At 39.8% G+C, this 17,773-nt stretch overlaps 1 protein-coding gene across 1 annotated transcript in view; it reads left to right on the forward strand.

Annotated features, from left to right (window-relative positions):
* Positions 1-16,013, forward strand: part of GRIN2A (glutamate ionotropic receptor NMDA type subunit 2A) — a 1,242,307-nt gene extending 1,226,294 nt beyond the window's left edge. The window contains exon 11 of the mRNA XM_044089077.1: positions 13,602-16,013. Within this exon, the coding sequence (XP_043945012.1) occupies positions 13,602-15,389 (1,788 nt within the window). The 3' untranslated portion in view covers positions 15,390-16,013. The remainder of the gene's footprint in view (positions 1-13,601) is intronic.
* Positions 16,014-17,773: the final 1,760 nt, after the last annotated feature.

A 17,773-nucleotide genomic window follows, 5' to 3' on the forward strand; every position in this document is an offset into this window, starting at 1 on the left:
CCCAGCACAGATAGGGCCATTATGGTAACATCACTGATACGCTTACCTACTGAGTGCACACCCAACAGAGAGAGTGCCATTATGGTGTCATCAATGTTAAGCATACCTACTGAGTGCACACCCAACATGGATAGTGCCATTATTGTACCATCAATGTTAGACATACATCATGAGTGCACAACAAGCACAGATAGGGCTGAGGAAACTCGGAGCTAAAATATATAACATTAAGTATCCTGTTTTTTTGTTTATTTTGTTCTTTATTTCTTTGTTATTTATAGCACTTTGTGACCTGTGTATTTTTCTAGCTAGTTTCACTGTGTGTGAGGTATTAACTGGAAATTGTCCACTTTTATGAAGCATCTGCTGGGTTGTTTGTTTCTGATAACTTGTTGCAGTTAAACTATTTTTTCTAGAGGCTCCTTTAGCTGTTTAAAACTTTCATTTAAAGGCTTACTGCTGCTTTTCAGCTGTGAGAAACATTTCTGCAGTTTGTTCTAAGTAGTGGGGATATTTGTAGCATTTCCATATTCAGGCTTGTATTTGGGCCTAGTGTTTGTGGAGGCTGTGTGTCTGAGCACATATTCAGGGACATCTTGGTTTAGCCAAAGCCATCAGGCATTTCAGTGAGAGAGAATTGTTTGAGGTCATTGGCTGACTGAGGTCACCTGGACTACATCTTAGACTAAGCACCTCATTGGTTCTTTTGAGATTTCTTTCTTAAAAGCTGTCTCAGGTTTCAACTTTCTGTTACCTAAGAAGTTCAGTTGTGAGTGTTCTGCCATTTCACACTAAGCTTATTGAAGGAAGGACACTGAGGAAACTCGGAGCTATAATATATACCATCAAGTATCCTGTTTTTTGTTTATTTTGTTCTTTATTTCTTTGTTATTTATAGCACTTTGTGTACTGTGTATTTTTCTAGCTAGTTTCACTGTGTGTGAGGTATTAACTGGAAATTGTCCACTTTTATTAAGCATCTGTTGGGTTGTTTGTTTCTGATAACTTGTTGCAGTTAAACTCTTTTTTCTAGTGGCTCCTTTAGCTGTTTAAAACTTTCATTTAAAGGCTCACTGCTGCTTTTCAGCTGTGAGAAACATTTCTGCAGTTTGTTCTAAGTAGTGGGGATATTTGTAGCATTTCCATATTCAGGCTTGCATTTGGGCCTAGTGTTTGTGGAGGCTGTGTGTCTGAGCACATATTCATGGACATCTTGGTTTAGCCAAAGCCATCAGGCATTTCATGAGAGAGAATTGTTTGAGGTCATTGGCTGACTGAGGTCACCTGGACTACAGCTTAGACTAAGCACCTCATTGGTTCTTTTGAGATTTCTTTCTTAAAAGCTGTCTCAGGTTTCAAGTTTCTGTTACCTAAGAAGTTCAGTTGTGAGTGTTCTGCCAATTCACACTGAGCTTATCGAAGGAAGGACACTGAGGAAACTCGGAGCTATAATATATAACATTAAGTATCCTGTTTTTTGTTTATTTTGTTCTTTATTTCTTTGTTATTTATAGCACTTTGTGTACTGTGTATTGTTCTAGCTAGTTTCACTGTGTGTGAGGTATTAACTGGAAATTGTCCACTTTTATTAAGCATCTGTTGGGTTGTTTGTTTCTGATAACTTGTTGCAGTTAAACTCTTTTTTCTAGAAGCTTTTTTAGCTGTTTAAAACTTTCATTTAAAGGCTCACTGCTGCTTTTCAGCTGTGAGAAACATTTCTGCAGTTTGTTTCTCACCATCACTCCCTGTTGGTATAGTGTATTTATAGTTGGTGGCTTTGCAGTTGCCCGCCCCTAGTGTAAATTTGATCTGGGACCCTCCTCCCAGTCTAGTGTCATTACCTCATTCTACCCAGTACAGGGAGAACATTTGAGAAGGCCAATCAGCTTAGTTTCTGCTACTCCTTTCTCTCTTTCCTTTCTCTCTTTCCACTTAAAAAAAAAAAAGTATCTGCTTTTACTGTATTTGTGTTTCTTCCTACTTTATTTTGCTTTTGCATCATCTTAAAAGTACTCAATTGTATTTATTACTGCTTGGTGTAACTCATTCTAAGCCTTTTAGTTTAAGCACTTGGGCTTCAGACCAGTTGTTTTACATTAAGAAGGTTTGTGGTCTGCACTGTAGTGGCAGAACAGGTAGCTTACATCCTTCTATGTTGTTAACTGCTGATTGAGGGCTCAGTGTCTGTTATTCTAAAAGTGTATTAATTCTGGTTTAAGCACTTGGGCTATAGGCCAGTTATTTTACATTAAGAGGGTTCGTGGTCTACACTCTTGTGGGAGGAGAGGCTGGACTCTGCCCTTCTGAGCTGGGAATTTCTGGTTAAAGGCTTATAGTGCCTGCATATTTGAACTGCTTCTTACTGAAATTGGTGCACCTTGTTTGCTGTAGCATAGACTAGATCCAGGCATGCTGAATCTAGGTTTGTTTGTATAACTTGAGCACTAATCCAGGCATTATTTAAAGTATTCAATTGTATTTATTACTGCTTGGTAGTAACTTGATTAAAGTGTAGCTATCATTCTAAGTCTTTTGGATTAAGCACTTGGGCTTCAGACCAGTTGTTTTACATTAGGAAGGTTTGTGGCATGCACTGCGGTGGCAGGACAGGTAGCTTACATGCTTCTAAGTTGGGAACTGCTGATTGAGGGCTCAGTGTCTGTTATTCTAAAAGTGTATTAGTTCTGGTTTAAGCACTTGGGCTTCAGGCCAGTTATTTTACATTAAGTAGGTTCATGGTCTGCACTCTTGTGGGAGGAAAGGCTGGACTCTGCCCTTCTGAGCTGGGAATTTCTGGTTAAAGGCTTATAGTGCCTGCATATTTGAACTGTTTCTTACTGAAATTGGTACACCTTGTTTGCTGTAGCATAGACTAGATCCAGGCCTGCTGAATCTAGCTTTGTTTGTATGCTTGTTGTTTGTTTGCTTGCTATTTCCCTGAAACGCTAATTCCACCTAAAACGCAGCTTTTCAGCGCTTCTGTGGATCCCTAGTGATATCTGCATTGCTTACTGTACTTATTTCCTTGTTTCACTTGAAAGAAAGTTACTGTTTGTCATTTTTGCATTTAAGTTACCAGTAACACATTGCATTTAAGTTACCTGGCACTTGCTCACTAAATCAGCACTAAAAAATTAAAAGCACTACACCCTCACAAACTCCCCTTGAGTACCTTGTTCCCCATTGGCCCTTTTTTTCAATTATAAAGGAATTCCCAATACTATTCTAGCATTTCCAAAGGTCAGTTGTCAATCTCCTCTCCGGTCCAGCTGGTGAATCTGGGAATCTTGAGGCAATGTTACAACTGCCTCATGTACACAGACAACCCTCTCCTCCTCCCAACAAATTCCAACACATGTGAGAGATGCAACCATATAGCCAAACTGGAGGCCAAGCTCTCTCAACTCAGTACTGGCGTAACCAGTCAGGAGGAGAAGGAAACCACACTCACTACAATTCCAGTCTCACATAGACCTACCACGACAGCAAACCAAACACATAAACACACAAAAACATACTCGGAGGCTCTAAATAAAAATCTGCCTAAGCAGCAGAGACCTCCAAAGCAGACACCCAAGCAACCGCTATCCCAAAACAAAACACGTGCAACACATAGCTCACAAAGCCAGTGTGCCGAATAGTCACAGCCCTTAAGGCTAAACAACACACCTGATACACTTGTAATAGATGACACTATCGTCAGGCACACTGACGTCCCGCTCACCAGGCTGAACAAGAAGAAGGTCACGGTGAGCTGCCTGTCGGGTGCTAGGATCCGCCACATAACATAAGCACTCAGGTCAATCCAAGGCAAGTACAAATATGACTCAGTCATTGTCCATGCTGGTGTGAATGACCTGAGACGTACCTCCCTGGACTACATGAAAAGAGACATAGAGGAGCTCTCTGAGCATGTAGCCCAGGCCGGTATGACCCTGACCTTGAGTAGCATCTTACCCTCACCAAGAATTATGCCACAATATGAAGACAAGATGATCAATTTCAACAATTGGCTTAAGTATTGGTGTCATTTAAAGGGGATCCAATGCCTGTCAGCCTGGGATGACATGCTCGACAAGCCATGATGCTTTGCTAGCGACGGCTTGCACCTGTCACCCCTGGGCTTTTGGATATTGGCAAAGGCTCTTGCTAGCCCCATAGTGCCTTTTTTAGGCAAGGCTCAAAAGACAAACCCACCTCCATAGATATCACAAGGGATAAGAAACTAAGAGTAATGCTACTCAATGACAGAAGTCTAAACCTCAAGATGCATGCACTCGAAACTCTCCTTAGCGTGGAGAACATCGATATCTGTGCAGTAACAGAAACCTGGTTCAAGGCTCCCAAGAGCAGCCCAGCACTACCAGGTTATACCTCATACCATGCTTTTCGGCCACAAAACTTGGACCAAACCACAAAAGGAGGGGGAGTATCAATATTCATCAAAGATACCCACACCTCCAGGTTGGTGGCACAGCACGAAGCTTCAGAGACTATCCATGTGCAACTAACAGTGGGTAAAACTGCCTTCCAGTTTATAGCCTGCTACAGACGACCCTCCCAAACCCAGGAACCCCACTCAGCCTTCCTGAGAACACTGGAAAATATGAAGGTCTCTCCAAACACCATTAAAATGGGCGACTTCAGCTACCCAAACAGACTGGGAGCATTACTCTAGCTCCAACACCCTAGCCCAAAGGTTCCTAGAATTTATAAACTCAAATGCTATGGAACAAAGTGTTACCACTCCCACAAGAGGGGAAAACATACTGGACCTGATCATCACTAACATGGGGACTCTATGCTCCAGACCAGAAGTGCATCTCTCACTGGTAAGATCAGACCATAAACTAATCTCACTGGATATTCACATCCCGACCCCACCCCCCTGCCCAGAAAACCACAGTGAAAAACTTCTCTAAAGCAAATTTCACACTCCCCAAAACCGAGGTGGAATTCTTCAAAGCCCCCGGGCCTGTGGAAAATATGACCCAGACTGCAGAATCCTTTATAAACGCATTCTATGAACACCTTCAGGAATGCATGGATCATGCAATCCCAAATAAAACCAAGACCCAATCCTCCAAAGGCAGACGTCCTGTCTGGTGGCCCCCAGCCATAAACAAACTATACTATAGAAGGAGGAAACTACTACATGATAGAGCAAAATTACAAAAAGGGAAGGCATCTCTGATCAGTATTAGCAAAACACTATGGGCACTCATAAAATCGTCTAAGGCCAGCTTCGAGAGAAAAATTGCACAGGACACTAAGGATAATCACAAGGCTTTCTTTAGTTATGTTAGGAACCTGGGTGGGAATTCCCAGATATGCTCAGAATTAGTCCAAAATGACAAAAAATACACCGAACCCACAGACATTGCCAACATCCTAGCTGACAGGTTCAGCGCAAACTTCTCCCTCCCTCCCCACCAAAAGGGCGAATATCTATCCCAGCAGAGTGCTGCCCCCCTGACATCTCAGATGCTCAGGTAAGAGCCGCCCTCTCCAAAGCAAAAAAACACAGCATCAATGGGACCAGACGGTGTCCCGGGCTGCGTCCTACATGAACTCCAAGAAGAGCTAAACCCAAACATAAAACTACTGTTCAATCTCAGCCTTACTACAGGATATGTACCGAAAGAGTGACGTACAGCAACAGTGGTCCCTCTCCACAAAGGTGGTGCCTCAACAGATCCTGGAAACTATCACCCAATAAGCCTGACTAGCTTGGTCTGCAAAGCTATGGAAAGGATCATCATGGACCTCATAAATAAAGATATTGGGGACCTACAGACACTGGATCCTACCCAGTTCGGCTTTGTTAAGGACATATCCTGCTTCTTAAACCCAGTCAATTTCTTTGAAACAGTCACCAAGGCCATTGACGAGGGGAAGGTGGTCCACACAGCCTACCTGGACCTCGCAAAAGCCTTCGATACAATACCCCACTCGGGCATTATAGATAAGCTCACCAGCTTAAATATAAACCCCTATGTCACTAAATGGGTTGCAAACTGGCTCAAAGACAGAACCCACATGGTTAGAATTGCTGGAGCCATGTCAGCCTCCAAACCAGTTACAAGTGGCATCCCACAAGGCTCAGTCCTGGAACCTCTCTTGTTCGGTATATATTTCTCAGAGGTACAGGCAAACATGGAAGGACTGTGGCTGACCAAGTTCACAGATGACTGCAAACTGGGTGACATAATCGACTCTCCAGCTGACACAAGCATCCTTCAATAGGGCCTCATAGAAACAGACAACTGGTGCCAGAGCCATGGCCTCAAGCTAAACACCAAAAAGTGTATAGTCATCCCCTTTGACCAAAATAAAGTGCGCACAAATTACCACATAGGTGGTAATCCATTAAGTACAGAAGAAGTAATTAGGGACCTGGGGACCCAACTTGATAGCGATCTCTCATTTGACAACCACGTGGCCAAAGTGGTTAGAAAAACATTTTATATAGCTCACCTAATCATGAAGGGATTCACATCTAGATCAGGGGAGGTCATGGTGCCTCTTTACTCATCCCTCATCAGGCCCATAATTGAGTACAATGCCCCTTTTGGGATGTACCTTACCAGACCTGCAGCAACTGGAAAGACCCCAAAAGTACCTCACCAAGAGGATCAAAGGGCTCAAACAGATGCCATATGCTGCCCGGTTAAAGAAACTCCAGCTCTACTCAGTGGCATACCGCCTGCTCAGAGGCGATCTGTGCCTGACGTATAAAGCCATGTCCAACCCGGAATTAATGGACATGCTGCACCTCAGAAAATCCAAATCCCATCGAGCTACGCGCTCGAGAGACTTGAACCTCAGCACTGAAATAAATAGGACATGCTGGAGGGACAGATTCATAACCCAGAGGCTCCCTTCACTCTGGAATAAAATTCCAGTCCAGGTTAGGCAGAGTCCCTAATTGACTCTCTTCAAGAGGAATCTTGATGAGTGGATGGGAGATCGTAGGTTTACCCCGGGTATCACTTCTGTGTCACTGTTAGACAGAGGCACAGTATACTAACCTCGAAAAAGGGCATAGCAAAATTAATTTAAAATGGGTGGCGAAAGCCAAACACACTCTGGCTAGGCTTATAAATGCCCTAGGGCAGATAGCCTAGTATGAACATATGAACCCATGAACCTATGAATTATGGTACCATCAATGTTAGGCATACACCATGAGTGCATACCCAACACAGATAGGGTCATTACGCTACTATCAATATAAGACATACCTACTGAGTGCACACCATTATGGTACCAGGAATATTTGACAGACCCACTGAGTGCACTCCCAGCACATATAGTGCAATTATGGTACCATCAATGTTAGGCAAACCAACTGACTGCACACCCAATATGGATAGTGCCATTATAGTACCATCAATGTTAGTCATACCTACTGACTTCACACACAACACAGATGGTGTCATTATGGTACCATCAATGTTAGGCATACTTACTGAGTTCACACCCAACATAGATAGTGCCATTTACAGTACCATTGATGTTAGACATGCCTAATGGCTGCACACCCAACACAGATAGTGAAATTACGGTACCATCGATTTTAGGCATACATCATCAGTGCATACCCAACACAGATATGGCCATTATGGTACCATTGATGTTGGGCATACCTACAGACTGCACACTCAACATGGATAGTGCCATTACAGTACCATCAATGTTAGGCATATCTACTGACTGCACACTCAACAAAGAAACTGCCATTATGGTATCATCAATGTTAGGCATACCTACTTAGTGCACACACAACAAAGATAGTGCCATAATGGTATCATCAATGTTAGACATACATCATGAGTGCACACCCAGCACAGATAGGGCCATTATGGTACCATCAATATTAGACAGACCTAATGAGTGCACACCCAGCACAGATAGTGCCATTACAGTAATGTCAATGTTATGCATACCTACTGAGTGCACTCCCAACACAGATAGTGCCATTACAGTACCATCAATGTTAAGCATGCATCATGAGTGCACACCCAACACAGTGCCACTATGAGACCATCAATGTTAGACATAACTACTAAGTCCACACCCACCACAGATAGTGCCATTATGGTACCATCAATGTTAGACATACATTATGAGTTCACACCCAGCACAGATTATGCCATTATGGTACCATCAAAGATAGGTATACCTACAGAGTGCACACCCAACAGAGACAGTGCCATTATGGCACCATCAAAGTTAGGCATACCTACTGAGTGCACACCCAACACAGATAGTGCCATTATGGTACTATCAATGTTAGGCATACTTACTGAGTGCACACCCAACATGGATAGTGCCATTACAGTACCATCAATGTTATGCATATCTACTGACTGCACACTCAACACAGAAATTACCATTATGGTACCATCAAGGTTAGGCATACGTACTGATTGCACCCCAAACACAGATAGTGCCATTATGGTACCATCAATGTTAGACATACATCATGAGTTCAAACCCAGCACAGGTAGGGCCATTATTGTACCATCAAAGATAGGTATACCTACAGAGTGCACACTCAACAGAGACAGTGCCATTATGGCACCATCAATGTTAGGCATACCTACTGAGTGCACACCCAACATGGATAATGTCATTATAGTACCCTCAATATTAGTCATACCTACTGATTTCACACCCAGCACAGATGGTGCCATTATAGTACCATCAATGTTAGGCATTCATACTGAGTTCACATCCAGCAAAGATAGTACCACTACAGTACCATCAATGTTAGACATACATAATGACTGCAAACCCAACACAGATAGGGCCATTACAGTTCCATCAATGTTAGGTATACATCACGAGTGCATACCCACACAGATAGGGCCATTATGGTACCATCAATGTTAGGCATACCTACAGACTGCACACCCAACACAGAGCCATTATGGTACCATCAATATTAAACAGTCCTACTGAGTTCACACCCAGCACAGATAGTGCAGTTACGGTACCATCGATGTTAGGCAAACCAACTGACTGCACACCCAACATGGATAGTGCCATTATAGTATCATCAATGTTAGTTATACCTCCTAACTTCAGACCCAACACAGATGGTGCCATTATTGTACCATCAATGTTAGGCATGCTTACTGAGTACACACCCAACACAGATAGTGCAATTACAGTACCATCAATGTTAGACATACCTACTGACTGCATACACAACACAGTGCCATTACGGTACCATTAATGTTAGGTATACCTACTGAGTGCACACCCAAAACAGATAGTGCCATTATGGTACCACCAATGATAGGCATACCTATAGGCTGCACACCCAACACAGATAGTGCCATAACAGTATGATCAATGTTAAGCATACCTACTGAGTGCACAGCCAACACAGATACTGTCATTACTGTACCATCAATGTTAGGTATAACTACTGAGTGCACACTCAACACAGATAGTACCATTACAGTACCGTTTATGTTTGTCATACCTACTGAGTGCACACCCAACACAAATAGTGCCATTATGGTACCTTCAATGTTAGGCATACATACGCAGTTTACACTCAACACAGATAGTGCCAATACAGTACCATCGATGTTTGACATATCTACTGAGTGTACACCCAACACAGATAGTGCTATTATGGTACCATCAATGTTAGGCATACTTACAGAGTGCACACCCAGCACAGATAGTGCCATTATGGTACCATAAATTTTAAAAATACATCATGAGTGGACACCCAACACAGATAGGGCTATTAAGATACTGTCAATGTTAGGCATATCTACTGACTGCACACCCAACACAGATAGTGGCATTACAGTACCATCGATGTTAAACATACCTATTGAGTGCACACCCAACAAACATAGTGCCATTATGGGGCCATCAATGTTAGGCATATATCATGAGTGCATACCCAACAGAGATAGGGCCATTATGGTACCATCAATGTTAGGCATACCTATTGTGTGCACACCCAACACTGATAGTGCCATTACTGAGCCATCCATGTTAGGCATACATCATGAGTGCACACCCAACACAGATAGTGCCATTACAGTAATGTCAATGTTAGGCATACTTACTGAGTCCACACCCACCACAGATAGGGCCATTTTGAGACCATCAATGTTAGACATACCTTCTGATTCCACACTCACCACAGATAGTGCCATTTTGGTACCATCAATGTTAGACACACATCTTGAGTGCACACCTAACACAGCTAGGGCCGTTATGGTGCCATCATTGTTAGGCATACCTACTGAGTGCAAACCCAACACATATAGTGCCATTACAGTACCATCGAGGTTTGACATACCTGCTGAGTGCACAGCCAACTCAGATAGTGCCATTCTGGTACCATCAATGTCAGGCATATCTACGAAGTGCACACCCAGCAAAGATAGTGCCATTATGGTACCATCAGTATTAAACATACATCATGAGTGCACACCCAACACAGATAAAGCTGTTATGGTACTGTCAATGTTAGGCATATCTACTGACTACACACCCAACACACATAGTGTCATTACAGTACCATCGATGCTAGACATATCTATTGTGTGCACACCCAAGACAGATAGTGCCATTACAGGGCCTTCAATGTTAGGCATACATCATGAGTGCACACCCAACAGGGATAGGGCCATTATGGTTCCATCAATGTTAGGCATACCTACTGTGTGCACAGCCAACACAGATAGTGCCATTATGGTATTATCAAAGTTAGGCATACTTACTGAGTCCACACCCACCACAGATAGTGCCATTATGACACCATCAATGTTAGGCATACATCATGAGTGCACTCCCAACACAGATAATGCCATTATGAGACCATCAATGTTAGACATACCTACTGAGTCCACACCCACCAAAGATAGTGCCTTTATGGTACCATCAATGTTAGACATATGTCATGAGTGTACACATAGCACAGATAGGGCCATTATGGTAGAATCAATGATAGGTATAGCTACTGAGTGCACACCCAACACAGATAGTGCCATTATGGTACCATCAATGTTAGGCATACGTACAGACTGCACACCCAACATGGATAGTGCCATTACAGTACTATCAATTTTAGGCATATCTACTGACTGCAATCTCAACACAGAAACTGCCTTTTCGGTACCATCAATGTTAGGCATAACTACTGAGTACACACTCAACACAGATAGTGCCATTATGGCACCATCAATGTTAGAAATACATCATGAGTGCACACCCAGCACAGATAGGGCCATTATGGTACCATCAATTTTACACATACATCATGAGTGCACACACAGCACAGATAGGGCCATTATGGTACCATCAATGATAGTTATACCTACCGAGTGCACACCCAACAGAGATAGTGCCATTATGGTACCTTCAATTTTAGGCATACCTACTGAGTGCACACTCAACACAGATAGTGCCATTATGGTACCATCAATGTTAGGCATACATACAGACTGCACACCCATCATGGATAGTGCCATTACAGTACCATCAATGTTAGGCATATCTACTGACTGCACACTCAATACAGAAACTACCTTTTCGGTACCATCAATGTTAGCCATACATAATGAGTGCACACCGAACACAGATAGTGTCATTATAGTACCATCAATGTTAGACATACATCATGAGTGCACACCCAGCACAGATAGGGCCATTATGGTACAATCAATGTTAGGCATACCTACTGAGTGTATATCCATGATCATCATATACCTCCTGAATGCTGAGTGAGTAATTTCAGTGCCTGTTATTACAGACTGTTTATCATGTATGGCAAGTGACATTATTGTTGAATGTGTCTGCAGTCTATTGCTCCAAAGTTGTCATGTATAGAGCTATTGAGATGAAAGCCTTCCTTCACAGAGGGTCTTGTTATATAACATGATATTCTCTGTGTATCCAACAAAGTATTTTAGAAATGTCCCAAGGATCCTATTGGAGTTGTGTGGCTATTTGCTTGGTGTTGCCAGTGGACTGAGGCAGCTGAATGTTGCCATGTCTTTAGCCTATAATACTGTGTGTTGTCAACACTATCTACATTCTACACGTCTCTCTCTAATGACACATTACACATCCTACCCAGACAGTGCAGTCACATTTCTGCACTGTTTGTGTGTTGTACTGAGGATGAATGCAATACTGGCACTGTCTTTCCAGCAGTTGTTGTATTTGAAGGCACAGTGGCCTGAGGTGTGTAAGTAAAATCAACATCTACATGGAATGTGGAATATGTTATTATCATTTTTATTATGGCTATTAGTGCAGTGGCCTTTCTCCCCTTTTATGTGTCTTCAGGCCACGTTCAGACATATATGCATGGAAGGCCACTATACCACATTTATTGATATACCAGTGCAGTGCTAGGTTTTACCCATATACCCCAGCTTGATCTATTTCTCTAAATCACAAGGATACTTCTGGCTGATCTTTCCCCATGGACTGGCTTTCTGCATTGTAGCCAATGTCTCTGAATTCTGGTCTGAGAAGTTTGTACATGACTGTTAGCCAGATTCCAAAACCCTTGCTGATATTGTAAGTGACACTGAACTGAGTCACTTACCCTGAGAACCATTCTTTTGAAATCAGGGCAGACTTCTACTAAAAGCAACTATTTTGGAATAAGACCCTGTACATGCAACAAATTATTTTCTAAGGTAAAATGGGATTATTTTTCTGTCAGTACTATTCTCCTGAAAATCTGGAAAATTCATATCTCAAAGTCAAAAGATATAACATCATGACATTTTATATACATTTGTTGCAAATGTGCAGAAAACATTTTTCTATATTTTGATATGACTTTGAAAACTGCAGTTTAGTTACTGTACCTTTTATTTATCAGATGCACTTTGAGTTAAAATTCATTAATTAATTTTTCAGCTTTACAAATAACATGATTTTGTATTCCATTATTGAAAAAAATGTTGCTACCAGATAATAGCATAATTAGTCATACACAGTGAGATCTGCCTTCTTATAATGCAGGAAACAAACATAATTATGAGTGTAGTGCAGGAAATGTCAGATTCATGAATGAAGAACAAGCATTTACATGGATAAATGTATCAATAGGTAAACACAATAGTCTTACATTATCAAAATGAAAGTAAATTGGTGCTATAAAATGTTAGAAATGTATTTGTTGCAGATTTACTAAACTAATTTGCAAGGTAATTGTTAAATGAGTAAGCTAGCACAACTAGTGAGGGTTGAATTCATATTTGATCATGGGGGGGGGGGGGGGCAAAGACCAAAGTAACAGCTTTTGCAGACATTTTTTAGTCTTTATATTAGTAGTATTAAGTGCATGTTTTTCTTTTACAGAATTCAAGTTAGTTTTTCTTTTATGGCTACAATATATAGTACACTGTAAAGTAATCTTTCTCAAGCTTAATTTTCCCAGTTTTTATCATTTATGAGGGTGGTACACACTACAAGTATTGTGTCAGATAGTTTAATGACTCAAATACTAGACATTATTGTAAAGATTTTTCGTCCATAGCTGAAATATATATGTAGGTTTAACTCATATTGTGAAGAATGATTGTCTGTTTTCTTTATTGCAGGAGATATATAGCTGCATTCATGGAGTTCACATTGAAGAAAAAAAGAAATCACCTGACTTTACTTTTGGCAGTCCACAGGCTAATATGTTGAGACTTCTTAGAACAGCCAAGAATATGGCCAACATTTCAAATCTAAACACTTCAAGGGCAAACTCCCCTAAGCGACCTGAAGATTTCATTCAGAGAGGATCGTTAGTCATGGATGTGGCTCCTGATAAAGGAAATCTAATATATGCAGACAATCGCTCCTTTCAGACAAAGGAATCTGTGTATGGAGATAATATTAGTGAAATACCATCACATAGTACTAGCCGTCACAAGGATAATTTGAACAATTATGTGTTTCAGGGACAGCACCCTCTAACTCTAAATGAATCTAATCCAAATACAGTTGAAGTAGCTGTTTCCGAAGACACAAAAGTCAACTCCAAATCAAGACAGCTGTGGAAGAAGTCAGTGGAAACATTGCGACAAAACCCAGAAAATACAAAAGAGAATTCCACTGAAGAAAGAAGACAGTCGATTAAAAACCAGAGATACCTTCCTGAAGAGGTGGCCCATTCGGATGTCTCAGATACTCCAAGTCATGCTACATCCCATAAGGAACCTGATAACAACAAGAAGCATCACAGGACAAAGGACAGCATTAAGAAGCGGTCAGTGTCCACTAAATATCCTAGAGACTGCAGTGAGGTTGAGTTATCTTACCTGAAGAACAAACAGAGTTCAACCCGTGAAAAAATCTACACAATCAATACTGATAATGAGCCAAGTTTCCATAGGGATCATCGTGTATACAGGGAAAATATTGGCATTCCAGAAGATATAGATTTTCCAGACATTTATCAAGATCATAATGACAACTACAGAAAAGCAGAGCCCACTATGTATGTGAATAGGACTCCCATTCACAATGAAGATAGTCTTCCAAATGATAATAGATATAAACTTTATTCTAAACCCTATAATGTAAAAGAGAAAAATGTTTCTCCCCTTGAGGTCAATGACAGGCACAGACAAAACTCCACACACTGCCGAAGTTGTCTGTCAGAGGTATCCAATTACACAGGGCACTATGGTACAAGGTCTCCGTACAACAGGTGTGAAGCATGCGTGCATATGGCAAATCTGTATGACATTGATGAAGACCAGATGCTGCAGGAAACAATCAATGCTGTGCAACCAGAGGAGATGTATGGATATCAGTGGGCCCCGAGTGATATGGCTCAAGTACAAAAAAAAAGCCGACTGAAAATTAGCAGGCAGCATTCATTTGATAATATACTTGAAAAAAACAGGGAAGCAGATCTAGCTAGACCTGCTCGTAGCATAAGTCTAAAAGATAAAGACAGATATCTTGAAGACAATCCTTATGCAAATATATTCAATATCCATCCTGACAAACTTCTGAGCTCCAAAGCTTCCCTTTTTAATCATCACCTTGAGGGGAGTAATCGTAGTAAATCAGTCTATCCAGACCATTCCTCTGAAAACCCTTTCTTACATAATTATCGAGAAGATCAACAACTGGTCCATGGACACAGTTCCTCAGACATTTATAAACAGTCCACCCCTAAAGCAAGGAATGAGAACTTGCGGTCATCAATAAAATCCACATCATCATACTGTTCCAGAGATGGGCACATTACTAATGATCTGTATGTTTCAGAGCATGTTATGCCTTATGTAGCAAATAAGAATAGTGCATACTCTACTCCAAGAGTTTTAAATTCCTGCAGCAATAGACGTGTGTATAAAAAAATGCCTAGCATTGAATCAGATGTTTAAATCGTCATTATTCATCCGTGGTCTATATAAAGTGACATAGATGCTACCATCACAAGAGTAAGAATGACATTTCCCAATCAGGTTCTTCATAGTATTGTAGTTATTTGTTACATTTAACATAAATATTTTACTAGTTACCTCTACTTTAACGAGCAATCCATAAAATGATTCACATGGAACAATAATGCATAGAGCTCATAAAACACATGCAGCATTAAAACAATTTATAATATTTGTATTCAATTGTTTTACTGATGCTTAAATGCATGATTTTTTTTTTAATAGCTATAGGATAGCCAAAAAAAGAAACACTATTAGAATCTGCTACAGAAAAGATGGTTCAAATGTTTGCTGGCAACTATGTTTTAAATGAAAGCATTTTATAACAAATGTTTAACATACCACCCTTGATTAATGACCCTTAGTCCTTGTATATTAAGAATCATTTAGTCTACTGTTTACATTGGATTTGTTAAATAGTTTCACAATATGCAATGCAAGCAATACAATATGCATGTATTTTTGGCATCAGACATTCAGAATGTGTTTAAAAAGAATGAATTTCTGTAAGAAGAATGGACCTCAGATTCTGTTTTCTAAATATAATTATGCAGTTCACCTTGATAATGTGTCCCAGTGTTCAGTGCATTTTTTATTCCTGTTTTTGTCCTTAAAGTACTTAAGTACTTAAAATCTTTAAGAACATGATTACATATATATAATTTATAAATTCATCAAGTGTTATTTACTTGATACTGATAAGTATTAATTCTAAAGTCATTGTATTTAATGTTGACATTTGTGTATTGAGAACATTTACTGGGTCAAATGTGAAATTGCATAAAATCAAATATTCAATAATTACCTGCGTGAGTAAAGGTGTGGCATACCTATTTTCTTCCTTTAACGATACAAAAATATAATATCTAACTTGTATGATGGGGCTTTTTGAAATACAAATGATTCTAATACTTGTAAAAATCTACTTACTAAGAAGTAAACCACATATCTGCATCATCAGTATAACTTTGATTTTAAATAACTAAATCACTTTTGCTACACTGTAACCTTATGTTGCATTAGATATAGATATGTAAATGGTAAAATAATGCAAAATAATGCTCTGAACCTGAATCTCTTAAATTCATTAAAGATAACTATTCCAATGCCATTTCCTGTGGGGGGAAGTTTGTTACCGCCTACAGATCCATGCACAGGGTATCACCAATCATAAGTAACTATTCATATACCGAAACACAGCAATTATAAGAAATAATTTCCCCATAAGTGAATATGTATGGCTAAATGCTCTTTTGTTGACTTGTTCAAAAATTGTAAATTTATTTTCTGTGTGAAAATGGGCAACTGTTTACCAGGGATAACCAGACTAGAAGTCAATCAATCAATCAATCAATCAATCAATCAATCAATCAATCAATCAATCAATCACTCAATCAATCAGATAAGTAAATAAATACATACTTTGGATTTGAATAATGTATTTCACCATTCTGTGATATATATATATATATATATATATATATATATATATATATATATATATATATATATATATATATATATATATATTCTGATACATTTATATACTGGTTTTGATGATAGACGAGTTTATCCTTTCTTCTTTTAGTCACACTCAGAATAAAAAAAGAAGAAAAAAAAAACCTCTGCACTTGCATCTGGAGTAGATAAATCTATGACAGTGCTGAGACTGGCAAAGAAAGGTATTTTAACTCATGTGAGATCACTATATCCATGATGTTATACATTAATTATTTACCATGTACTAGATCACCCGTTACATTTTAATGCTAGTTTAATAAGTAGCTTTTGTTAGCATCCTGATAAAGGAATCTCCCAATTCCTCTCGGCATAGATAACATTGCCTTTGCTGAATGGGAAGAAGAAACTTAATGCATTCTCTTTATGCCCTAAAGAGATGCTTCTAAAAGTGAGAAATAGGGGCAATTGCCAAACAAATATTCATCTTTTACACAACATTGTTTCTAAAGATTAAGCATTCATTTTCAACAGCATTAATGGCGTATATGCTACCTACTGTAATATGCAGACATATGCAGCAGTGAAGTAAACTGTACACTAATTTCATTTTAAAGTGCTATGCACAAATATATATTTTTTTGGTCATTACATTTGGCAGTGGAATTACGTCTTCCTCTCTTGCCACTGGAATAGTATTACTAATAGTGTTTTTATTACTGTACTCAGAAGATTCTATTATACAACTGACTCCAATTGTGACCTTGATTTTCCTGATTTGCAAGTCAGATTTCCTATATATATATTTTAACAGGATGGGTCTGTTTTTTACCTTTTGTATCATTGTATTGAATCCTAAAATGTGT

This window comes from Protopterus annectens, chromosome 12.part0 (assembly GCF_019279795.1).
Source record: "Protopterus annectens isolate FY-2018-M chromosome 12.part0, PAN1.0, whole genome shotgun sequence".
NCBI classification, from domain to species: domain Eukaryota; kingdom Metazoa; phylum Chordata; order Ceratodontiformes; family Protopteridae; genus Protopterus; species Protopterus annectens.